Below are 26,095 nucleotides of genomic sequence, written 5' to 3'. Positions count from 1 at the left end.
TGTTTCTCTATAGGCAAGGATAGAAATATTAAAATAAGGTGATTTTTTTTTACTTTAGTATAATAAGCTATATCAAAACAATCTTGAAAGTGATCATGATGAGATCATCATCCCTTTCTACAGAGTGTATTTTACTCATGACTGGAGTACCCAACCTGTCTATTACATCTTATTGAAGAAATAAATGGATCTGAAGAAAGATAAATGATCACCAGGGCTTAAGGGGCTATGTTAAAAAGATGGTTAATAAGGAGTGCCTGGCTGGTTTGGTTGGTAGAACATGAGTCTCATCATAACTCAGGGTCATGAGTTCGAGCCCCACTTTGGGTGTAGAGATTAACTTAAAATTTTTTTTTTCTTTTTTAAATTTTTTTCTTGAAAGTTGATAAGTTGATAGGTGGCTCAGTGGTTGAGCACCTGCCTTTGGCTCAGGGTGTGATCCTGGGGCCCTGGGATTGAGTCCAGCATCAAGCTCCCTTCAGGGAACCTGCTTCTCCCTCTGCCTGTGTCTCTGTGTGTCTCTCTCATGAATAAATAAATAAAATCTTTAAAAAAACCAAAAACTTTCCAACCAGAAACCTTAAAGTTGTTACTTTAAAAACAGTTTAGAGGCACTTGGGTGACTCAAGTAAGTGTCTGACTCTTGATCTCAGCTTAGGTTTTGATCTGTTCAAGCCCTGTGTTGGGTTCACACTGGGAGTGGAGCCTACTTAAAACAGAAGTGATTTAGGGGTACCTGGATGGCTCAGTTGGTTAAGCATCTGCCTTCTGCTCAGGTCATGATCTTGGGGTCCTGGGATCAAGTGCTGCATCCAGCTTCCTGCTCAGCGGGAAGCCCGCTTCTCCTTCTGCTTCTCCCTATGCTTGTACGCATTCATTCATTCTCTCTCTCTCTCTCTCTCTCTCTCTCTCTCTCTCTGTCGAATAAATAAATAAAATCTTGAAAAAAAAAACAGAAATAATTTAAACATTTAAGGGGCACCTGGCTGGCTCAGTCAGTGGAGCATGCAACTATTGATCTCAGAGTTGTGAGTTTGAGCCCCTCAGTGGGGTGTAGAGATTACTTAAAAATAAATCTTTAAAAAAAACCCATGATTATCTAAAATCTTAAATGTGCAGAGGTGCCTGGGTGTCTCAGTCATTTAAGTGTCTGACTTTGGCTGGGGTCATGATCTCAGGGTCCTGGGATAAAGCCCTGTATCAGGTTCTGTGCTCTGCAGGATGTTTGTTTCTTCCTCTGCCCTTCCCCCCACTTGTGTGGCATTTTCTCTCTTTCAAATAAATAAACATCTAGATATACAGTAATACTGAGTAAAATCATTTAGAACATTTGAAAAATGCTGCCAATGATGGCGATTTCCCTGCTTACTTAGCTTTTGTGTCAAAATTATGAATGATTTAAGCAGTAACTGGAATTAGAACATTAATGCCATTCTGTTGTCATATTATTTTCTATTTATTTTGTTGGTAGTATGTAGCTCCTTGCCTCCTGGAGCTTGTGTTATTAAAAAAGACAAGGAAAAAAAAAAAGACAAGGAAAGTTAAGTATAGAAAAATGATGTATGTGGGATGCCTCAGTAGCTCAGCAGTTTAGTGTCTGCCTTTGGCCCAGAGCGTGATCCTGGAGTCCCGGGATCGAGTCCCGCATTGGGCTCCCTGCATGGAGCCTGTTTCTCCCTCTGCCTGTGTCTCTGCCTCTCTCTGTCTCTCTGTCTCTCTCTCTCTCTCTCTCTCTCTCTCTCGAATAAATAAAATCTTTAAAAATAAAATAATTGAAAAGCAATTTTAGACTGAATACTTAGTTATACTTTAGAGACATTTCTGAAAAAATAAGTAGTGTTGTATATCTGTATAATGCATTATAGTTGAGAAAATGCATTTTCAAGAAAATGCATTTTCATATTCTTTCATTTGAGTATCATCCATATTGCTGGGGAGAAGGTGAAAGGGGTATATTTATCCCCACATTACAGATAATAAGTTCAAATTTAGAAAGGTGACTACTCAGCTGTACCCATTGAATGGCCATCCATAGACACTTATGTCCTAATTTCATGCATTTCTAAAAGTTTTAATTAATAAAGTAATCTCTACATCCCACATGGGTCTTGAACTTACAACCCTGTGAGATCAAGAGCCGAAAGTTCTGACTGAGTCAGCCAGGCATCCCCATGGTTTTGTTTTGTTTTGTTTTGTTTTAAGAGAGAAGACTTGTTAATTTTTATGGAGTTTGGAAGAAAAAGATAAATATATGGGATAAGACTGATAGCATACAAAAATACTACATGAAAAGTAAATAAATTAACAATGCAACAATTAAGTGCTATAGGAATCCATAGGATTTATAAACATTTTGATGAGTTGAAGCATTTAGGAAAGTACTCCTTGAGTATATGAAGTAAAGTTATGAGAAATGTGTTGAAATCAAGAAGTAAGGGTTGAGGCTTAGAAATAGAAATGCCTAGGATATTGTCCTGAGTTGGGTGGAAAGGAAATAGTATACCATTTTTACAGGTACCTATTGAATAAAAGATATGAAACGTAAGATAAATGCAAAGATTTGCCAGTCTTGTTTATCTTACAGTTTTATTTAATATTTAAAGCAGATCCCCACATCATTTTACCTATGTTTTCTTCACTGTACATCACTTAAAGATAAGGATTTTTTAAAACCACAATACTGTTATTTCATATGACAAAATTAACTTTCTTAATATACCCAGTTCATCTTCAGATTTCCCTTATTTGTCTGAAAACTCTTTGTAACTGGTGTGTTCTATTGACATCCAGACAAGATCCACACGTGTATTTGATTGAAATATCTTTGAATCTCTTTTTATCTGCAGCAAGCTTTTAAATTTGTTTTTCCTCATACCATACACTGTTGAAAAACTGAGTCTTTTGGTCTCTAGAAGTTTTAACATTCTGGATTTGGCCTGTTGCTTCCTTTTGCTGTCATGGATAAATCTACTTATCCCCATATTTCTGTAAACTGGTATTTAGATGTAGAGATGTGATTAGCTTCAGATTCTTTTATTCCCTCTTTCATTTTCCTCCTTTTTTCTTTTCAGCATAATATTTTGTATGTGGGACTTTGTAATTTCTGTTGTATAGTATTAGAGAGGTACATAAAACTTGGTTGTGTAACTTTCAATGATGATAAAAAGAATGAACAGATTCAGGGGCGCCTGGGTGGCTCAGTGGTTGAGCATCTGTCTTCGGCTCAAGTTGTGATCCTGGGGTCCTGGGATTGAGTCCCACATCAGGTTCCCCGCAGGGAGCCTGCTTCTCTTTCTGCCCCCCCCCCCCCCCCCGTGTCTCTCATGAAAAAAAATGAAAGAAAGATTCAGGTGTTGTTAGCCTTATGTGGCCATTTGCTGTCAACCTTTCAAGGTTTTAGCATCCATTGGCTATCTGTTGCTTAAATCCATCATCTCTAGAGGGTTGAAAATTCATGATTTTTCTACTTTGATCGTTCCTTCTGCATTTATTAGCTATTAGGGAACTTCCAAAAGAAGCAGTTAGTATTTGAGTGTTGGCTTAGTCAACAAGAGAACATTAATTCTTTTTTAAGAGAGCATATTTTTAAGTTTCATTTTAGAGCCAAGTTACATATTAGAAAGCTCTATGCATTTCATGTCCTCAGTTTGTGGGAAACAGAATTCAGAGGTTTGAAAAAGAGAGTTCATCTACAAATGCTGTTTTGACCATTTGGCCATACCTTACTGCATATTTATATATGTATGTATGTATGTATGTATGTATGTATGTATGTATCTGTTTTTTTCTTTAAAGACTCATTTATTTATTTTAGAGAGTGTGTCGACAGTGGGAGGGGCAGGGTGAGAGGGAAAGAAGCAGACTCCCTACTGAGCACAGAGTCAAACATGGAGGCTTTATGTCATTACCCTAAAATCATGACCTGAGCCAAAACCAAGAGTTGGACACCAAACCGACTGAGCCACCCAGGCACCCACCCTTATTGCTCATATATTACAAATACTTTAACTATGTGCTATTTTTTTAACACTTTGAATTGTCAGACTAGAGAGTGGTTATCTTTTGGGAAGTTTCCCTTGAATAGAGATTATCTTTTTGACAGTGATCATTGTTTCAGTGATTTAAGAACATATACAAAGCCATATATAAATGAGTACAAATAAGTATCCTGCTATTTGAAAAGTGACATCAAAATTATGTAAGTGAAATCTCATCCGTCTGTAGGGTGAACAAAGCACTATGACTTATGTTTTGATATGCAGTTATTTATAGAAATATGTTAATATAGTTTCTGTTATAAATGTTATGCCTGTATATTGGTATTTATGTGTGTGTGTAGGTATATATATTTATGTCTGTATGTATTGGCTAAACATAGTACTGTAGCAGCTGTTTACACAGAAATTTGTTATTGTATATTATCCCTTTAGCCCTGACATTAGAAATTTATTAAATGGGCCAGAAGATTTTGAGGGAAACTCCTATGACCTCAGTATAATGATTTTTGTTATGAGTTCCTGCCAAGATATTATCCATATACAAATAGGGTAGGTTTACCTGGATTTAATTAATCATATTTTGAGTGGATATTAAATGATTTCTCTTATACATAGTTTTATAAATAGTGTTACAATAAACATCTCAAATCTGCAGGTCTTTGTCTAGTGGGAATTACTTTCTTAGGATAAATTCCCAAAAATGGGGTTACTGGATCAAGGATGTTTAACTTTTGGTATTTGTTACAAAGTTGCATGTTTACCATGTTCTGGAAATGCAGAGCTTTGGGGACATTTAACACCATGGAGCTTTTAAAGAATATTTCTAAAGATACATGTTGTTGTGTTACTTTTTTTTAAATACTATTTTATCATTCGGGAAAAATCCTTAAAATATGTCAACCAAATTTATGGTTGACATTAAAGTAACACTTTAAAAAAGTGTTACCTTTTTAAAATTACTTTTAGTATAAGCAGCAGCATTAGAGATGAGGATCTTGATAAAGAATTTCTACTTTCTTTCATTACCAAAGTGTCAGTGGTGCAGCTTCAATTTGAATCATGAGGTTATGTGTTTGTGACTGATTTACATGCTTGAATTTAACTGCTTTTGTGCTGAAAGGGTTTGTTTGTTTGTTTTTGGAAAGTTTTTTTATGCTTAACCATTAACTACTTCAAAATAACAAAGTTTTTGCCATACTCTTTAGTAGTATATTCAGAGTTTGATCTAAACCTTTAAGTGTAAGTCTGGGCAGCCCTGGTGGCTCAGCGGTTTAGTGCCGCCTTCGGCCCAGGGTCTGATCCTGGAGTCCCGGGATCGAGTTCCATGTCGGGCTCCCTGCATGGAGCCTGCTTCTCCCTCTGCCTGTGTCTCTGCCTCTCTGTCTCTCTCTGTGTCTCTCTCTCTGTCTCTCTCTCATGAATAAATAAATAAATAAATAAATAAATAAATAAATAAATAAATAAATAAATAAATAAAATCTTTTAAAAAAAGTAAGTGTAAGTCTTTGTATTTTGACCAAAATATCTCATGTTCCCTAAAAAATAGTATTATAGATCAGGAATTGCCAAAATTCTTTTGCCAAACTTGGGGCTTTGATCCCACGACCCTGAGATCATGACTAGAGCTGAAATCAAGAGTCAGATGCTTGGCTGTCTGAGTCACCCATGTGCCCTGACTTCTTCCTTCTATATAATTTTTGAAGAATTTTTAAAGCAATTGATACTGTAAATCAGTCAAAGGCAACTTACTAATATCTATTTTATATGCATTTGCCCTTCTGTTGAGCATTTCCTCAGGGATCCATATTGTAGAAATATTCTAGTGTATTTAAAGAAGATCTGTTGAAGGGTCTATAAATGCAATGGTACCTTTAACAGTGAAAAATATAAAGAAATATCCACCAATAGGGAAATTGCTTTCTTTCCTTTTTTTATAATTTTATTTATTTATTTATTTATTTATTTATTTATTTATTTATTTATTTATTTATTTATTTATTTATTTATTTATTTAGAGAAAGAGTGTGTGTGCAAGCTGGGGAAAGGACAGAGTGAGAACGAGAGCCTTTAAGGCGGACTCCGTGCTAAGTGTAGAGCCTGATGCTAGGCTGGATCACACAATGCTAAAATCATGACCTGAGCTGAAATCAAGAGTCTGACACTTAACTGACTGAGCCACCCAGATGCCCCCACCAGTAGGGAGATTATTAAGTAAACTATGTACATTTACATAATGAAGTCAGCAATTATTACCAAAAATAAGGTAGCTAAGTATTGACACTGAAAGATGGAACAAGCAAATTGAAAAAGCAAATATAGTATACTGTCATTTTTAAAAATAAACAGCTCTTATGTATATTTATGGATAGAATTTAGAGGGAATTACATTGTATCTTAACATGAGTGTGAGTTTTGGATGAAGACATGGTCTTTCACTTTCTTAGGTATTTAAGTTTTCAGCAATGAAAATATTGATTTTAAATTTTAAAAATATTTCTTTTTTAAAAGAAGGAGTGAACAAATAATTTTTAAAATAACAGCATAAAAAAATAAAATAACAGCATAGGCATTAGGTGAGTATTGATTTTTAAAGTATTCAAAACATTTTGTAAGCTTTTCTGTAATTTCCTCCAGAACCATGTAACAACCTCAGTTTGTGCCTCCGTTCTTTCCTGGTTGTGGAATATTAGATCTCATGGCAGCAGTCACTTAGAGCTAAAATGAGACTTTGTATAGGGGAGTGAGACAGGAGCAGTGTATGAAGAAGCAGTTAACTATAGAAGTAGGACAACTAGAATGTAACTGCATTAAGAAGTCTTAAACCATGAAGAGTACAAATAGTACTAAGTTCTAAGGGCAAATTTTGAATGAGAGGTAGGATAAGGAGTATCATAAAATCTCAGTTGGTGGCTATGGCAAGAATAAGGGCGCAGAAACAAATCATGTTTTGTGTGTGCAAGGCAGAAAGCAATTTCATTGTGAATTGTTCTCTGAAGTAGGTTCACTACCACATTGATCAATAGGAATTACCAGGACAAGGTTCAGGAGGATTGATATGAGTAAGGAAATTGGGAGAGTGGTATATGGAAAATGCTAGGCCAGGGAGCTTATGTGGCAGTCACAGAAGGTGAGTGTGTTAGTCCCAGTTGTATCAATTGATGGTCACATCATCACTACTTAACCATTTCATTAATTGCTCATCTTACTACAGGCTGCTGCTTGTATTTTTTCATAAGCAAACCTTGGTTCATTATGAAGTTTCTTATTTCTTAACTTTAAATGATATTTTCCATGGCTTTATTACTTCTTGGCACACTAACACATACCTACAGTTTTGAACATTAAAATGTATACTTCATTCACATTGACACTGGGGCCCATGTAGATTCAGTATGTTCTTCATCCTGTTTAAATTGTTTCTGCCACTTTTGTCCTCCCCTGTGCGTAATGCCCCCAGTGCCACTGAGTATGTTAAATAATGTTCATTCTTCAACTGTATTTGAACTTGGAGGAGAGACATTGATTTTACTTAAAAGTTTTGTTATGACCCAGAATCTAGATAGGATATATAGGATATATCTTGTCCACAGGGTGTCTGCCTAGTACAAAAAAATATTTGTATAGACAATAAAGTAAATGCTTAATTTTAAATTGATGAGCAGAACAAAAATGAATGGAATTTTCTTTGATGCAATTTTTTTCCCCCTCCAGACCAGAATCCGTAGAAGCTAGCCCTGTGGTAGTTGAGAAATCCAACAGTTATCCCCACCAGTTATATACCAGCAGCTCGCATCATTCACACAGTTACATCGGTTTGCCCTATGCGGTAAGTGTCAAATATTTTTCTGGAGCAGTATTTTTTCTATCTAGAAGTTGAAAGTAGATGTTTGAGGTATTGTGCATAAAACTGAATATTTAAAAGACAATACTGTCTTATATTATCTAAACAATTAGATATTAAATTTGCAGTTTAATTTTTTTATTGCTCTATCTTCACGGGATTAAAATTCTAGAAGAGGCATTCTCTACAAGTTTTAAAATTATTATTATACTGTTAATAGTTTAGTGTTAGAGTTCTTTATATTCTCTATAAAAAATTCATGGAATTGCATTCACTATCTACCGTTGATTCTGTATTTTACATTGTAATTTATATAGTAAATTACGTAATTACCATTTATTGAGCACTTCTGTGTCATACTTTTTCTAAACATTTTTACATGTATTATCTCATTTAATCTTTAAAACCAACCTCATGAATGGGTATAATTGTAATCCCTGTTTCATAGCTGAAAAAATGAAAGCTTATCTAAATTAACTTATTCAGTGTTTCATAGCTAATAAGAGGCAGAGGTTAGATTGAAAGTTGTAGAACTGGACACATTTGTGATACTGTCCAGGTACAATTATTATTATTTTTTTAAATATTTACTTATTCATGAGAGAGAGAGAGAGAGAGAGATAGGCAGAGGCACAGGCAGAGGCACAGGCAGAGGGAGAAGCAGGTTCCACGCAGGGAACCTGACGTGGGACTCAATCCCGGGTCTCCAGGATCATGCCCTGGGCTGAAGGCGGCACTAAACCACTAAGCACTGGAGCTGCCTAAAAAACCAAATTTTAAAAAATCTTCTGTTACATGCTTTATAGTGATAATATGTCTTTATTAGTCATTTTGTTTTTTGTTTTTTGTTTTTTTTATAGTTTTATGGTTTTATTAGTCATTTTGTTATTTATTTATTTTTTTTTAGTATCCACATTCCTGAAGTGTTTTTCTTTTCTTTTTTTTTTTTTTTTTAACCTCTGGTACCTGCTTCTATCTTGAAGGTGGAGCTCTTTGACCATAGGAGTTTTTTTGTGTGTTTTAAAGATTTTATTCATTTATTCATGAGAGACAGAGAGAGAGAGAGAGAGAGAGGCAGAGACAGAAAGAGAGAGAGAGAGAAGCAGGTTCCCTATAAGGAGCCCGATGTGAGACTCGATCCCGGATCCCGGGATCATGCCCTGAGCTGAAGGCAGATGCTCAACTGCTGAGCCACCCAGGCATCCCTGACCATATGACTTGTAAGGATGTCTTTTTTTTTTTTTTTAATTTTTATTTATTAATGATAGTCACACACAGAGAGAGAGAGAGAGAGAGAGAGAGAGAGAGGCAGAGACACAGGCAGAGGGAGAAGCAGGCTCCACGCACTGGGAGCCCGACGTGGGATTTGATCCCGGGTCCCCAGGATCGCGCCCTGGGCCAAAAGCAGGCGCCAAAACCGCTGCGCCACCCAGGGATCCCCATGGATGCCTTTTGATTGGAGGGATGAGGGCAAGAGTTTAAGGGAAGTCACTGTGTAGGTGACTGAGGTTTTAGGTAGACATTTTCACTTCCTAGTATGGTTTAATATCGAGCTTTACCATGTCATTATTTTAAAGGTATTAAGGGGGATCCCTGGGTGGCGCAGCGGTTTGGCGCCTGCCTTTGGCCCAGGGCCCGATCCTGGAGACCCCGGATCGAGTCCCACGTCGGGCTCCCGGTGCATGGAGCCTGCTTCTCCCTGTGCCTGTGTCTCTGCCTCTCTCTCTCTCTCACTGTGTGCCTATCATAAATAAATAAAAAATTTAAAAAAATTGCTTTAAAGGTATTAAGGAAGAAATGGACCAATTTCATATTTCTTGAGAATGTAAATTAAGGATCAAATTTTATTTGTGTTCATATTGTTGAAATTATATTGTGCTGTATTTGTGTTCAATTATCCAGGACCATAATTATGGTGCTCGTCCTCCTCCAACACCTCCGGCTTCCCCTCCTCCATCAGTTCTTATTAGCAAAAATGAAGTAGGCATATTTACCACTCCTAATTTTGATGAAACTTCCAGTGCTACTACAATCAGCACATCTGAGGATGGAAGTTATGGTACTGATGTAACCAGGTGCATATGTGGTTTTACACATGATGATGGATACATGATCTGTTGTGACAAATGCAGGTAAAATATTTTACACCATTAGTTTACCTTTTTGAATTTTGCTAACCTTTGATATTTAATCTTGGAGAAGATAGGGTCACTTTTAAAGGAATTGATGAATGCATTTTTTGATGCATTGCTGCTATCAATGCCCAGTGTGTTTTGCTAGAAAAAGTCCCTATGGCAAAGAAGCTCTCTTAGAGTTTATTAGAAATCTTCATTGTTGACTGAGTAATAGGCAATCAGTTCTGAACTTTATTCATATAGGATCCCATCTCTCTTTTTGCTCATTCAGTAATAATACAACTACATGTAGTGGTAGACAAGATAGAAAAATGAGCCCTCTGAATTTCCTTTGGAATTATTTGTGCTGTATAGTAAACTGTGATTTTCCAGTTTGGGGGAATTATACATTTTGATTGATGTTTGTTTGACCTGACTCTCTCACCTCCTTTTGACTTGAACCTTGCAGCACTCTGGAGTCTCCTTGAACCAGAACCACAGTCTCCCCTCCCCCAACCCTGGTTCAACCACCAAGAAAGGCCTCCTCCCCTAGAGAAGGTGTGATTGGGACAGAAAGTGGGGTTTTGTTTTCATTTTTTTTTTAAGGGGGGAGGGAGTTGGGGAGGATGGAGAGGGAACAACAGTAGGATTTCAGCCTGAAAGTTACTGAGTCCATCCCCTGCACAGAGTGGGAAGCAGAGAGGATTTAAGCAGTGTAGTGTAGGAGGTAAGAAATTTTGGTGGCTTTACACAATTTCCTGGGTCAGATCTTTGTGGCATAGCTTCATTATTTGATTTGAAATAGTATAACATATACCCATATTTGAATGTGACGGTAAAAATACATCTTAGAGCCAAATAGAAATTACTTTTCGTTATTTGTAATTTTGTTCCCATCTATTATGTGGTTAGGAGTTGGATGTTATTGATATAAAACATGCATGTAGTTGGATGTTATTGATATAAAAACATTATATTTCAAAATGTTGATTTGCTTTTGCCAAAAAGTGGGGAAATTAGTCTTAATTGGAGAGTGAAATTTGATATTTTTATGTAATGTGATATTTTGAGTTAATTTTAATGAAAATATATTGTAACTTTTCAAATTTAAAAATTACTGTGACATTACTCTGAACAATCACCTTAGTTAATTTATTCAGGAGGTAATTTAAAAACTAAAATAATAACTTCAATGATAACTTGTTTTCTTCATTATTTTTTAAATAATTAGAAATTCTCAATTCATACTTTAACTGATCATTAATATAGTTTTAGTTGATATTGTCTAATGTAATTATATACCATTTATCAGTGTTTTCATTTTAATGCATGGTTTCTTTTGATTTCATTACAATGATCCAGATATAATATAGAAATAGCTTGATTAGAAAATAGTGAAATAGTCCTTAGGATTTATACCCTGTATAGATCCTTGAAGGACCATTTCAGTTTTTGGATTGTTCAAGGTACTTGCTCTCAGCAGCTGCTCTCTGTTATTAATCTATTTTTAGTTGTTTTATTTTTCTACTGCTTAATCTGTAGTAGACTAGCAAGGCTTTATCTTTTATCCTCTCTTCTAGTTCTATATTGCCACTGTGTATTTCCATGTGCCTATACTCCTGTTTCAAGTTTGACATCTAGAGCTCAGATCATTTATTCATTTACTAGTTTTGTTCTGTTGTCTTCATTACATTATTACTTACCCCCAAAGTTAATTTAGTTTGTTATTCTAACCCTCCTTGTCAGGTGCTCTGCTTTTCTTTCTCACTTTTTTCTCCCCACATCTTATATTCCATTACCTTCCACCTCCTGCCAGTTCTTTTCCCAACATTCTCAGTTCAGAAGTGAAGAACATATGGTAGCAGTTAATTCAGTAGAGGTATATTAGAAGTGGCTAATTATTATGTAAAGAGTAATTAAGACTATTTTTAGGAACTATTTTTGGGCCAATTAAAGTCTTGGCAACAAAATACAATAATGACAAATTGAGAAGTTGCCTCAAGCTGATCTATGTATTCCATAAAAATAATTTGAGGACAGGGTAGGTTTAATCCCTGTCCTCACTGAATGTATCTTGGATTCTTTATCTTTTCTGCCACATTCTAGTTCTGTCTTTAACTCAGGTTTGAAATGTTGGAATATCCTCTTAGTTCATTTTTCTTTGTTTTTTTAACTTCTTTGAATTAACTGTGTACCATCAAAGTACCTCTAGTTTTGCCTGTTCCCAGGTAGAGGAAATATATACACATCCTGATATTCCTGTATAATCTGAATGAAAATCCTCCTTTATATAGATTAACTACATTCTGGCTGTTGCTTCTCATATCTATGTACTTGAGAAAATGTGGCTGTAATGGCGTCTTTTCTTTCTAATCTCCCAAATGAGGTTTTATTCAAGTCCATTATTCTCTAGGGTGCTTTTCCTATAAACTTGAAGTAATGTGGACATCTTCACTTTGTGACTTTTGATAATATTTGTAATGTATACCTTTCACATTTTTAAGTGATACTTGCTTTAGAAATATATATATATACGCACACACATATATAATATCCTATACTTGTCCTTTTGTCTTTGCATCTCAAAGTTTTATTCCCCTAAGAACATATTTCTATGAATTTGTCACAGCACTTTTTAATACTAAACTCAAAGTGGGCGCTTACTAAGCGATAGTTAAATAGAATATCAAATCTTAAGTTAGGATGATTCTATTAATATTTTATATGTTCTGCTTTTTTTCTTTAAGTGTTTGGCAACATATTGACTGCATGGGGATTGACAGGCAGCATATTCCTGATACATATTTATGTGAACGTTGCCAGCCTAGGTAAGTTGTGCATGCTTATAAGATTGCCAGTAAATTTGCTGAAGTAATCTTCAGTTAATAGAGGTTTATATGTGAATTCTGGATTAAACAATTAGTGGATTGCTGTGTTTCATCAGTTCTAAGATACAATTTTCATTTTTCTATTTATTTTTTTGGGGGGACTCTGATAGCTCTAAAATCAGGAAGAATCTTTCCATTGATAATATGTTATGGTTTACTTTGTAAGGTATTTTTACTTTATTAATAATGCATAAATTAATAGTGCATCCTCTAAGTGATGGCATATTTTTTCGCTGGAGCGTACTATGTTAAAGAGTTACTAGAAGGACATTTCCTTAAAGAATTTTGTAGGTCTGTACTATCATTCCACCACCCTACGTCAACAATTTTCAACAATCTTTTTTCATTTATACTGTCATATATTTCTTCTCCCTTTCACATATTTTAATGGAAATCCCAGATATATTATTTCATTCATATGTATCCCTATGTATTTCAGTATATATGTATCTATATGTATTTCATTATATATCTGTAAAATAATTTTTTAAAAAAACCAACCCCAAAGCCATTATTGTACATGCAACAAAATGTATTATCACCCAGCCACTGTTAAAATATTGATTGGTTGATACATCGGTTTGTTAAAACTCTAGTTACAGAGTCTTACTCTTCCATTACACCACCAACTCTGGTCTACTTTGCAGTGTGTTTAAGGAACTGAATTGTTTGATTTGTTTGCTAATTGCATTATTATGATACAACTGGTTTCTATATCCTTTGTATTTCTGTGAATAAGTATGTGATCAGATTATAGGTTTGATTTTTTTTTTTGAGGGGGTAGTTAAGAATATTTCATAGACTGCCCTATCGGGTGACACTTAATATCTGGTTGTCTCTATGATAGGACACACTGATAGTCCTTATTTAGATACATTAATTTATTAGGGGTTGCAAGTTAGTGCCATGTTTAACTTATTGCTTATAACTTATTACCTGGAATATTTCTATAGAAACAAAATCTTAACTGTTCTTTTTTTTTTTTTTAAGATTTTATTTATTTATTCATGAGAGACACACACAGAGAGAGAGAGAGAGAGAGGCAGACACAAAGACAGAGAAGCAGGCTTCACACAGGGAGCCCGATGTGGGACTTGATCCCAGGACCCCAGGATCACACTCTGGGCCAAAGGCAGGCGCTCAACCACTGAGCCACCCAGGCGTCCCAACCATTTAGTTCTTGTAAAAAATACAGTTGACCCTTGAACAATATGATTAAGATCTGTGCGAGTCCACTTAAATGTGGATTTTTTTTTTAAACGTGGATTTTTTTTTTTCAATATAGTACTGTGAATGTATTTTGATGACTTTCTTAATTACATTTTCTTTTCTCTGGGTCACTTTACTGTAAGAATAGAGAATATACTACATATATTAAATATGTGTTAACTGTTATCAGTAGGCTTACAGTCAATAGTAGGCTGTTAGTAATTTAAGTTTTTTGGAGAGTTAAAAGTTATATGTAGGCTTTTGACTGCAGAGGGGGTTGGTGCCCCTAACTCTTCATGTTGTTCAAGGGTCAACTGTATTTCATTGAGGAAAGGCAGGATAAATGCTTGTTGATTCTTACCCTTTATTTACTAGTGTTCAGAATACTGAAAAGAAATTTAGGTATTATGAACTCAGGGATTTAAACATCTTGGATATCAGTCTGTTGCAGTAATTATCTTTATTGATACTCAGTTTTGGTCAGTGGAAACCTCATCAAGTTGGCTCTTGAGCCCTTTTGACAGTATCCTAGTGGTACTAGCTAGGTTTTGTGATTTCTGGTATAACAAAGTATCTCGAGCTTAATTTATACTTCTGTGCCTCTAATTGAGAATTGGTTTTCAGAACTAGAATCTGAGAGCTAGTCATGCTTTTTCCTACTGGATTGGTCAGTGTTCCTAGGTCTTTGTCTTTCTAGACAAAACTAGGAAATATGTTCTATGTGTTTATTTTAAACATGTGAGTTTATACAGATAATTGCAATTTAAATTTGGAAATCTAAGGTTTTCATTTAACCATTTTTTAAAAAGATTTATTTATTTTTTCATGAGAGACACAGAGGGAGAAGTAGGCTCCCTGCAGGGAGCTCAATGTGGGACTCAATCCCAGGGACTCCGGGATCACACTGGATGCAAGGCAGATGCTCAACTGCTGAGCCACCCTGGGGTCCCTCATTTAACCATTTCTATATTCCATTTATATCAACTAATTGCCAACAACACAGACAATAATGTAATTAGAATATCACCAACTACTCTGCTTCCTTTCATAGGAAAATATAACAAGTCTCAGAGTAACAATACTAACACTAGCACCAACAATATGATTATGTAAAACAGTATGTATGTATGTATGTATGTATTTAAAAAGTAAACTTTGCGCCCAACTTGGGGCTTAAATTCACAACTCTGAGATCAAGAGTTGCATGCTCTACCATTTGAGCCAGCCATATGCCACTTTGTAAAAGAATTTAGAATTTTTTTTACCCTTAAGATATGTTCCACAAGGAATATATGGTTGTGTTTAAAGTCCCTTAAAAAAAATAAAAAATAAAGTCCCTTAAAAGGGGACACCTGGATTGCTCAGTGGTTAAGCATCTGCCTTTGGCTCAGGTTGTGATTCCTGGGTCCTGGGATTGAGTCCCACATCAGGTTCCCTGCAGGGGAGGGAGTCTGCTTCTCCCTTCGCCTATGTCTCTGCCTCTCTCTGTCTCTCATGAATAATTAAATAAAATATTTAAGACAAATAAATAAGTCCCTTCAATGGATTTCACTGTGTGATTATAACAGCAGCTGGATACATACTATGTTGATGAGGTTATTTTATTTTTTATAATAAAACATTTTGAGTTAATTATAGGTTCACATACAGTTAGGAAATAATACAGAGATTCTGTATATCCTTTACTCAGTTCCCCCCAGTGGTAACATGTTCCAAGACTATTTATACAATATCACAACTAGGATATTGACATTGATACAGTCAAGATACAAAATATTTCCATTGCAAGGATACCTAATGTTACTTTTTACAGCCACACCACCTCTCACCCCTCACAACTCTCCCATCCTTACCTTTGGCAACTCCATTGCTGTAATCTGTAGCCCGTGGCTATAGTTTTATCATTTCAAGAATGTTATTATATAAATGGAATCATACAGTATGTGACCTTTGGGATTGGCTTCTTTTTTTCCTCTGGAGAGCCAGCCAATTTGTTGTATATACCAGTATTTCATTCTTTCCAGTTGCTGAGTTGTGTTCTGTGATATATATGTACCGTAATTTGTTTAATCATTCACTCATTGAAGGACATTTGGGTCTTTTCCACTTTTTGGCTATTGCAGAAAAAGTTGCTATGAACATTTGTGTACAGGTTTTGGTGTGAATAAGTTTATTTCTTCTGGGATAAATGCCTGAGGGTGCAATTGCTCAGTCTCATGGTGATGGCATGTTTAGTTTTATAAGAAATTGTCCAACTATTTTGCAGACCAGTTGCCCATTTTATATTCCTACCAGAAATATGAGTAACTAGTTTTTATTTTTAGGATTTTTATACTTTATTTTCATAATTATATACTTAAATGATTATATCTTTCCACCCCTGAAATAAAATTAAAAAGGGATTATTCTTTCCATTGTTTATCTCCTTATTAGAAACAAATATGTACATACGTATTTGTATACCTTTCCTTACTTAGGTGATAGTATATTACAGTTTTTGCCACATATCCTTTTTTCTCTTAAAAATATGTGCTGGAGGGACACCTGGGTGGCTCAGCAGTTGAGCGTCTGCCTTGCACTTAGGGTGTGATCCCAGAGTTTGAGGGATTGAGTCCCACATTGGGCTCCCTGCATAGGGCCTGCTTCTCCTTCTGCCTATGTCTCTGCCTCTCTCTGTGTGTGTGTGTCTCTCATGAATGAATAAATAAGTCCTTAAATATATATATATATATTTGTGTATATGTATATATATATATGCTGAAGATCACTTTATAGTAGTATGTAGAGATTGACTCATTTCTATCTCTTCAATATGTTCCATCTTTTTCATGTAATAGTTTATTCAGCCTGTGCCCTTTCATGGACAGTGAGTTGTTTCAGTCTTTTTAAATTGAAGATTGAAGTGGGATTGTTCAGTAAAAGGGTAAATATTAATGTATAGGTAAAATTTTGTCAGGTATTGCCAGATTCCCCTGAAATAGGAGCTGTACACTTTGAATTCTTACCAATAGTGGATAAGCATGCCTATTTTCCCAAGGCTTTTAAGAGTGTATGACAGACTTGTAATTTTGCCAGTTTATTGCAAAATTATAATCTCAGTATTATACTTTTCACTTCTTTATTATGAGTGAGGTTTTACTATGTGATCTTGTTTCACCTTATGACAGTTAACTAACCTTTTGCCCAGATATTTTTTTTAAAGAATTTTTAAATTTAATTTTATTTATTTATTCATGAGAGAGAGAGAGAGGCAGAGGGAGAAGAAGGCTCATACAGGGAGCCTGATGTGTGTCTCTCGATCCCGGGACTCCAGGATCACACCCTGGGAGGCACTAAACCGCTGAGCCACTAGGCGTCTCTTGCCTAGATAGTTTTTGATGGTGTAAATGTCTGTTAATGAATTCAGTAAGAGCTGTTTTAAAACTGATCGTTAGGGAAGGTAGTTTGTTGAGTGATACCTCTTTATTATTTTGTGATAAATAGGGTGGTTATCAGTAATGCTAGGATATTTATATATCCTAGTAGACGTTAAGGCACGCCTATTACTGAATTGTAGACCTTTCAATCTAGAAATCTAGAGCTCTATTCTCTCATCTAAGAATAATAGCTAATCTTATTTGACCTCTAGACTGATAAGTTTTGATAGTAAAAATGTTGACAGGAAAAATAAAACAATTACTATGGATGATGTAGTTCACAAGTGGACAGTTCATGAAATATTTTACTTTTTTTTTTTAAGATTTTATTTATTTATTCATGAGAGACACAGAGAGCGAGGCAGAGACACAGGCAGAGGGAGAAGCAGGCCCCATGCAGGGAGCCCGATGTGGGACTCAATCCTGGGTCCCCAGGATCACATCCTGGACCAAAGGTGGCGCTAAACCGCTGAGCCACCTGGGCTGCCCAAATATTTTACTTTTTAAAAAAGTTTTTATTTGGGACGCCTCGGTGGCTCAGGGGTTGAGAGTCTGCCTTCAGCCCAGGGTGTGATCCTGGAGACCCAGGATTGAGTCCCACGTCATGCTTCCTGCATGGGGTCTGCTTCTTCCTCTGCCTGTGTCTCTGCCTCTCTTTCTCTCTCCTCTCTGTGTTTCTCATGAATAAATAAATAAAATATTTTTTTAAAAAAAGGAAATCTTATATAGAGTCACTTAACTGGCATCTGCTAATTGTGCTAGATCAGATCTGAGGCAATGGAGAATACGTATGTTTTATACTGTTTGTTTTTCGATAAGAACATTAGAGAAATTGGGACACCTGGGTGGCTCTGTGATTCAGCGTCTGCCTTCTGCTCAGGATGTGATCCTGGAGTCCTGGGATCGAGTCTCACATCTGGCTCCCTGCATGGAGCCTGCTTCTCCTTCTACCTGTATCTCTGCCTTTTTCTCTGTGTCTCTCATGAATAAATAAATAAAATCTTTTTTTTTTTTTAAAAAGAACATTAGAGAAATGGTAAAGTTTATTACATTTAAAGCTGATCAGTTTTATATCTAAATATATGAAAATTTAATAAATAATCATGTTAATATTTTAATGTAGGAGTTTGGATAAAGAGAGGGCAGTGCTACTACAACGCCGGAAAAGGGAAAATATGTCAGGTAGGTGAAAAGGATTTATACTGAATTAAGAATAGTGTAATTGAGAGAATGAGTGGCCTGCGTATTTTAGTTGGATATAAACACCTTACCAGTGAATGTTGATTGTACACATTATTTACAATTTCAGGTAGAGGTTTTAATTAGTCTTTTTTACAGATTATAGAATAAGAATGTACTTATTTCAGAAAATGTGGAAAGTAGAGGAAAATAAAAATTATAAATCATCTATATTTTTCTACAAAGATAAATTGGTTTAAAGAAGTATTAAAATATGTTTGCTTTTCCGGAAGATGGTGACCCATTAGTTTATTATATGGAAATAGTATTTCATTTTTAGGAATAGATTTTAGAAGTACAACTGTGAGACAACTTTCATTTTGGCTTAAAGGAGTACCAATACAAATGATTTTGAATAATTGTAGTTTATTGAACTCTTCCTGTTTGATGGACATTTAGATCGTTTTCAATATTTTTTGTTATTATTACAAATGGTACCTTCAGTGAAACCCTCATGGATAATTTTTTTTTTGGATTTTTGTTCATCTTTGGATATATACCTGGAAATAGGATTACTGGGTGAAAAGGTAAGTGTAGAACTTTGCTAGATATGGCTAAATTTCCATTCATAGGGAATTTTGAATTTCCACTGGTAATTTATGCAAGTGCCTGTTTCCCACAGTCACGTCACCTCAGTGTATTGTCAAGATTTTTGTATCTTTTCTAGTTTAATGTATAAGAAATGGTACTTGTAGTTTACATTTAAATGTATCTTACTTTAAAAAAAATAATAAATGCATCTTCGTGTGAGGTGAGGAAAAGTTTATTCTTCAAACAGATAGAAATACAGTAGTTTGTCATGTAGAATGCTGTCTTGTTTTTTTGTTTTGTTCAAAATAGTATTACAAGTACAGTAATTTTTATTTTGCCTTGGAAGATGGTGATACCAGTGCAACTGAGAGTGGTGACGAGGTTCCTGTGGAATTATATACTGCATTTCAGCACACCCCAACATCGATTACTTTAACTGCTTCAAGAGTTTCCAAGGTTAATGATAAAAGAAGGAAAAAAAGTGGGGAAAAAGAACAAAACATTTCAAAATGTAAAAAAGTAAGTTTTTCCTTCTTTAAGATGAGTTAGATGAGAAGTGTTGGGACCTGAGTTTTATAGGAAAGGCAGGTGAGTAATGGATGGTAGCTAGAAAAGGCCGAATCTAAGCTTTTTAAAACTAATTTTAAAATTTTAATATAGGGATCCCTGGGTGGCGCAGCGGTTTGGCGCCTGCCTTTGGCCCAGGGCGCGATCCTGGGGACCCGGGATCGAATCCCACGTCGGGCTTCCGGTGCATGGAGCCTGCTTCTCCCTCTGCCTGTGTCTCTGCCTCTCTCTCTCTCTCTGTGACTATCATAAATAAAAAAAAAAAAAAATAATAAAATAAAATTTTAATATATTTTAAAGATTGAAGTGTCATAGAGAAGAATGTTTGCATAATGATTTGAAATCATCACTAATGAAATTAGTCATAGAAATACAAAAACTGAAAAAAAAGAAAATTGCTGTTTTAGAAAACAAATAAAGTCCTAAATTTTTAAAACTTATGCAATTCTAAAAACTTTCTATATTTGTTGAATTTATCATGTAGATTTTAAAAATTTTATGTGATAAATTATCCCAAGGATATAATGGCACAAAACCTTTTCTAAGGCAGTTTTTCATTAAATTTGTTATAATTGCTACTGAAGATTTTTGTCTCCCAAGGTAAAAAAGTACTTTTCATGATGACTATATTGTTATTATAGAGTGAAACTATCTCTAGATATATAATCAAGGTTTTTTTCAAAGAAAGCATTTTTCTTTGAGTAATTGTTCACGATATTCTCTCATTGCTTATATATTTTTAGGATTTTATTTATTTATTTGACAGAGTGAGCACAAGCAGGGGGAAGGGCAGAGATGGAGAAGCAGACTCCCCACTGAACAGGGAGCTCAACTCAGGGCTTGATCACAGGACCCTGATATCATGACCTAAGCTGATGACAGACAAAACCAATGAGCCACCCAGGCGCTCTGTCTGCATTCTATTTTTAATTAATAGAATAATATTCTAGTAGATGACTTTAGTGAACTGATTGATTCTTAAATATTACATCCAGTTTTAAAAAAGAACTAACTCAGAATTCCATGTTCTTTCAGGCCTTTCGTGAAGGATCTAGGAAGTCATCAAGAGTTAAGGTAAATACATTAAATTTAAGTCCTTAAAAAAAAAATAAATTTAAGTCCTTAGTACTGTCAGTTTCAGTTTTTTAGGAGCTTACTAAGTGCGTGCTTGTCCATAATCTTTGTTTTCATCATTGTGTATCATTTCATTATTATCTTTATCAGAAGTGGCATCCTTGAGAATCTTAATTTGATTAATATGCTATCTTAAGAGTTTAAATTAACTCTATTAAAAAAGCAAAAGGAAGTGGTATATCAGTATCACTGAGAATTTGAAAATTTGTGTTTTTTTTTTTTTTTTTGCACAGTTGGGATTCTAGTGATTTAGTCAAGTCAGTTATAGAATACTATAAAATCACCATAGAAGTACAAAGTAATCATTTGTACCTTGAATTAATTAGAATATATCCTCAATTTTGTAGATGCCCAGGTTGCTGAGAGAGGCAAGGCTTGTCAGCTCTGCCTCCCCCTAAAAGATAGGTGTTGGATCACAGAGGTCAGCTATATAGTGTTTTTGTACCTTCTTAGGTTATGTGGTTAAAGGATAATGGGTTTCTCAAGTTGTCAGATAGTAAAATTGGATGTGAAGAGCCTGTTACAGTATATCTGTTATGCCAGTAGTGTAAAGCATGATCATTATTCATTATTCCATATTTCCTGGAAAACAAATCATTAAACAGCTATCCAGTGATGATTATTACATGTTTTTGTAGTTCTTTCTCAAGAAAGTTAATACATGGTGTCACTGCAAACCCAAAGTTTCATAAAATGTTCCTTATGTGTTAAAATTGGGGTTTTATATTAAAGTTGTGTTTATTAAAGTTGTGTTTATGGGATATTCTCTGACATACTGTACGGTCTGCAAAAGTTTTTGGATTTAGCTAGTGGAAACTTAATAATTCACTGGTTTCCCTTCCTTTCTAATATATCCAGTCATCCCTTTAGCAGGTTTATTGAAGAAGGGGCATCTTTTACTTAAGTGAAATATTTTCATTTATTATATAAAGAAATGACTAAGGAAATAGAACTTTAAAAATGCTTTGTATGTCTTTGAGGATATTTTTCCTTAACTCAAAGATACCTCTTTAAGATCATAACAATTCTAGTTAGTAATTCTGTAGTATTTATAGGTTCAAGAGATATAGAAGAATTTACTGTATCAAATGTATACCAGGTCAGTAGAAGGCTTGGGTGAGGGGAGGGTAAAACAGAAAGAAAAAAAATTAAATTTATATATTTCTTTAATAAAGCTGAGGAAAGCCTTAATATGTAATATTTCATATTTGTATAAAAATCTATTATAGGGTGGTTATTATAACATGGCATATTTAAGTATATAAAGTATCAATTGGTAAAAATAAAGCTACTCCTATCAAGTAGTTGAACAACTTACTATAGTTTGTTTCATTTTAGAAAAGTGATACCTTGTATAATAAAAGTTCATTATTTATGGAATGTGGACAAATGATAAATTTTAGTGTTACTGTACATGCCTAACAGAATATATAAGGATCTTTACAAATTCTACATGATTTTTAAATTTTAGTTAGGTTGTACATATTATAGAAATCTGTTTTATCATCAAGGTGTTCACTGTTATAGAAAGAAACTGACAAATAGTGTTTATAAGAAAGTGAAATGTCATGTAAAACCAATTATAAATTTGAATTATGCTAATGAAACATATATGTTTTTGTTATCTGCATTGGTTGATTTTCATCCTGAGATTGCAGTTAAGAATTGTCGTGGAAGGGGACGCCTGGGTGGCTCAGTGGTTGAGCGTCTGACTTCGGCCCAGGGTGTGATCCTGGAGTCCTGGGATCGAGTCCCACATCGGGCTCCCTACATGGAGCCTGCTTCTCCCTCTGCCTGTCTCTGCCTCTCTCTGTGTGTCTCTCATGAATAAATAAATAAAATCTTAAAAAAAAAATAAAAAAAAAACAATTGTCGTGGAAGTCCACATTTTAATACGTTTTTAAAATGTATAGTAATTGTGCCTATTTATAAATTGCATTCCAGCAAGAAAATTGTTCCTTTTTGTTCTTTTTTCTTTTGAACATTATTTCAAGATTTTTTATTTTTAATATTTTGTTTTTTAAAGATCTTATTTATTCATGAGAGACACGCAGAGAGAGAGAGAGAGAGAGAGAGAGAGGCAAAGACATAGGCAGAGGGAGAAGCAGGCTCCATGTAGGGAGCCCAATGTGGGACTCGATCCTGGGACTCCAGGATCACACCCTGGGCCGAAGTCAGATGCTCAACCACTGAGCCACCCAGGCGTCCCAAGATTTTTTAAGTAATCTCTACACCTAGTGTGGGGCTCACACTCACCACCCCAAGATCAAGAGTCACATGCTCTTCCAACTGAACCTTCTTTTTGCTGTGTAACAGACTATTTTTTTTTTAAAGATTTTTATTTATTTATTCATGAGAGACACAGAGAGAGAGAGGCCGAGACACAGGCAGAGGGAGAAGCAGGCTCCACGCAGGGAGCCCGATGGTGGGACTCCATCCCCGGACTCCAGGATCACGCCCTGGGTCAAAGGCGGAGCTTAACTGCTGAGCCACCCAGGCCTCCTGCTCTGTAACAGATTAAAAGAGGCTATAACTTCTTGTACTTGGCACTTAGCATTTTTGTTTTTATATATAATATATATAACTGCTGAGCAGGGAGCCTGATGTAGAACTTGATCCCAGGACCTTGGGATCATGACCGGAGCTGAAGGCAGCTGCTTAAAGACTTGAGCCACCTGGGTGCCCCTTCACTGTCTTTTTTTTAATCATTTGCTTAGCTGGCAATGACTCCAAAATTTTGAGTATTTGCAGTTTTATTAATGACCTCCATTGGGCTAACGTGGCGTCAGTGAAGCCTGAATTTTTGCTAGTCCAACATAACTTGGCCTCCTTTAGTTTTCTAAGTCCTTATTTGCCTGGCATGCAGTATCAAGATGTAGTAAGCTGATCATTTATGGTTTTTCCCTAGGACCAACTTAGAAAGCCTACCATTATCTCTTCTTTATATTATGTTCTTTTATATAGATTATCATTTATTTGTGTATCTGTGTGTATATATAAATACTTAGAAGTCCAGATATTAATACTTATTTGCTATGATTTTAGGGTTCAGCTCCAGAGATTGATCCTTCATCTGATGGTTCAAATTTTGGATGGGAGACAAAAATCAAAGCATGGATGGATCGATATGAAGAGGCAAATAGCAACCAATATAGTGAGGGTGTTCAGAGGGAGGCACAAAGAATAGCTCTGAGATTAGGCAATGGAAATGACAAAAAAGAGATCAATAAATCAGATTTGAATACCAACAATTTGCTCTTCAAGCCTCCTGTGGAGGTAAATATATCATTTGCCAAAAACTTTTTTTTTTGCCAAAATCTTTAACAAAAGCTATCTTATAATGTATATCTTGAGTAATAAGACTGAAAGCAATCAGATTTAATTACTCTCAACATTTCTCTGGTTTTAGAGCCATATACAAAAAAATAAGAAAATTCTGAAATCTGCAAAAGATTTGCCTCCTGATGCACTTATCATTGAGTACAGAGGGAAGTTTATGCTAAGAGAACAGTTTGAAGCAAATGGATATTTCTTTAAGAGGTATACTCACTTATTTTACCACTTATCTATAGTTAAGAATTGATTTTTTGCCTATTTCATCAAGATGCTGTATTTGTTTATATTTTGCTTTCCTAAGTGATTATTCTAATATATTTAAAATTGTAGTGTGATCTAACAGTGACTAATGCCAACTTTTGAACTATAATAAAATATAACAAAAAAGCAGATATATTCCTCAATCTCACTCATATCTCGCTGACACTCCTATAAACAGTATACTTCAAAAATAAACAGCAGTATAAATGGATGTTAATTAAAAACTTACTCCCTGAGATTATAAGGAACCCTTTTGCATCCAAGACCTTTCTTAAGTCCTTATAACATAATTGCTAGAACCTAAAAAGATCATTGGCGATCACAGGCAAAACACCTTCTTTATTAGAGGATGTTTGATTTGGTCTTACATTATTGCCACCACTTTGAACTCTCACTTTCTTTCTTGGTACTGAAATGTCTCTGGAGCCCTCTTCTATGCTATGTGATTTTGGGAGGGGATTTGATGTTTTGACTCATTGCTTTCGTGAGATCTAGAAGAATGTTAGTGTCTCTAGGGAGATACTATTCTCAGTCTATATGATAATTAAACTATTGTTTATAACTTGAGTTTTTAAGATTTGAAAGATATACAAGAATAATTCTCTTGGATATAGCAAATTTTATCTGAAACAGTGCTATAAATCAAACATTTAAGTGCACTGTGAGATAAAGATTTTCAAGGTGTCCAGTTATGAATCCTTCTGTAAAGGCAGTAGTCACTCCCTTTTTATTTTTCCTTTTGAATTTGAATTTCTACCTTCAGCTAACTGCCTTTGATTTGGGTAAGATTATTGGAGCAGGTAAAAATCTAATTAGCATGAACAAATGGGTTCTGGTATCAGATTGCCTATATTCAGATCTTGGCTTTACTATTTATTTACTTTGAATCTTTTAGAAGTTCATTAATATGTTAATAATTTGTAATGCATTTCTTTCTTTGTAGACCATATCCTTTTGTTTTATTTTATTCTAAATTTCATGGGCTAGAAATGTGTGTTGATGCAAGGACTTTTGGGAATGAGGCTCGGTTCATCAGGCGTTCTTGTACACCCAACGCAGAGGTAAGCTTATAGAAATCGTTTTGGAAGGCAGGGGTTTAGGGGATTTGAAGAACCGAGCATTAAACACAATCTGGTAGCTTAAGACACTTTTTAAGTATTGCAGCATTTTATATTGTCCAGTGTGTTTCCATTGTGAAAAGTTAGGTAATATTGGGCTATGAGAGCTTAAAAGTGACTTTGCACATTGAATAAATGTTCTTTGTAAGAAGAAATATTGGACTTCTGTTTATTTCAGAAGCTCTATTTATGGGTCAAATATAGGATCTGATTAGATCAAGATAGAGGACAAAACTGAAAGCTAAAGTAGATTTTATATGTGTTAGTCTAAAATTTTTTAATAAAACTGTGTTTTAATTTGGAGCCCTAAGTAGTATTTCTGGTTTTGTTTTTCTACATGCCATACTATACATTTTTTTAAAATTTTTATTTATTTATGATAGTCACAGAGAGAGAGAGGAGAGAGAGAGGGGCAGAGACACAGGCAGAGGGAGAAGCAGGCC

The 26,095-nt window shown here is 35.0% G+C and overlaps 1 protein-coding gene across 5 annotated transcripts in view; it reads left to right on the top strand.

Annotated features, from left to right (window-relative positions):
- Positions 1-26,095, top strand: part of KMT2E (lysine methyltransferase 2E (inactive)) — a 94,780-nt gene that overhangs the window by 41,674 nt on the left and 27,011 nt on the right. For all 5 annotated transcript variants that reach the window (XM_055301168.1, XM_055301167.1, XM_055301170.1 and 2 more), the window contains 9 exons: positions 7,710-7,824; positions 9,742-9,971; positions 12,701-12,781; positions 18,590-18,648; positions 19,583-19,755; positions 20,839-20,877; positions 23,983-24,213; positions 24,347-24,477; positions 25,478-25,595. In XM_055301168.1, coding sequence (XP_055157143.1) covers positions 7,710-7,824; positions 9,742-9,971; positions 12,701-12,781; positions 18,590-18,648; positions 19,583-19,755; positions 20,839-20,877; positions 23,983-24,213; positions 24,347-24,477; positions 25,478-25,595 — 1,177 coding nt within the window. The remainder of the gene's footprint in view (positions 1-7,709; positions 7,825-9,741; positions 9,972-12,700; positions 12,782-18,589; positions 18,649-19,582; positions 19,756-20,838; positions 20,878-23,982; positions 24,214-24,346; positions 24,478-25,477; positions 25,596-26,095) is intronic.

The sequence above is a fragment of the Nyctereutes procyonoides genome, unplaced genomic scaffold, assembly GCF_905146905.1.
Source record: "Nyctereutes procyonoides isolate TBG_1078 unplaced genomic scaffold, NYPRO_anot_genome, whole genome shotgun sequence".
NCBI classification, from domain to species: domain Eukaryota; kingdom Metazoa; phylum Chordata; class Mammalia; order Carnivora; family Canidae; genus Nyctereutes; species Nyctereutes procyonoides.
The sequence above is the reverse complement of the archived record's forward strand: the minus strand, read 5'-3'. Positions and strand labels throughout refer to the sequence as shown.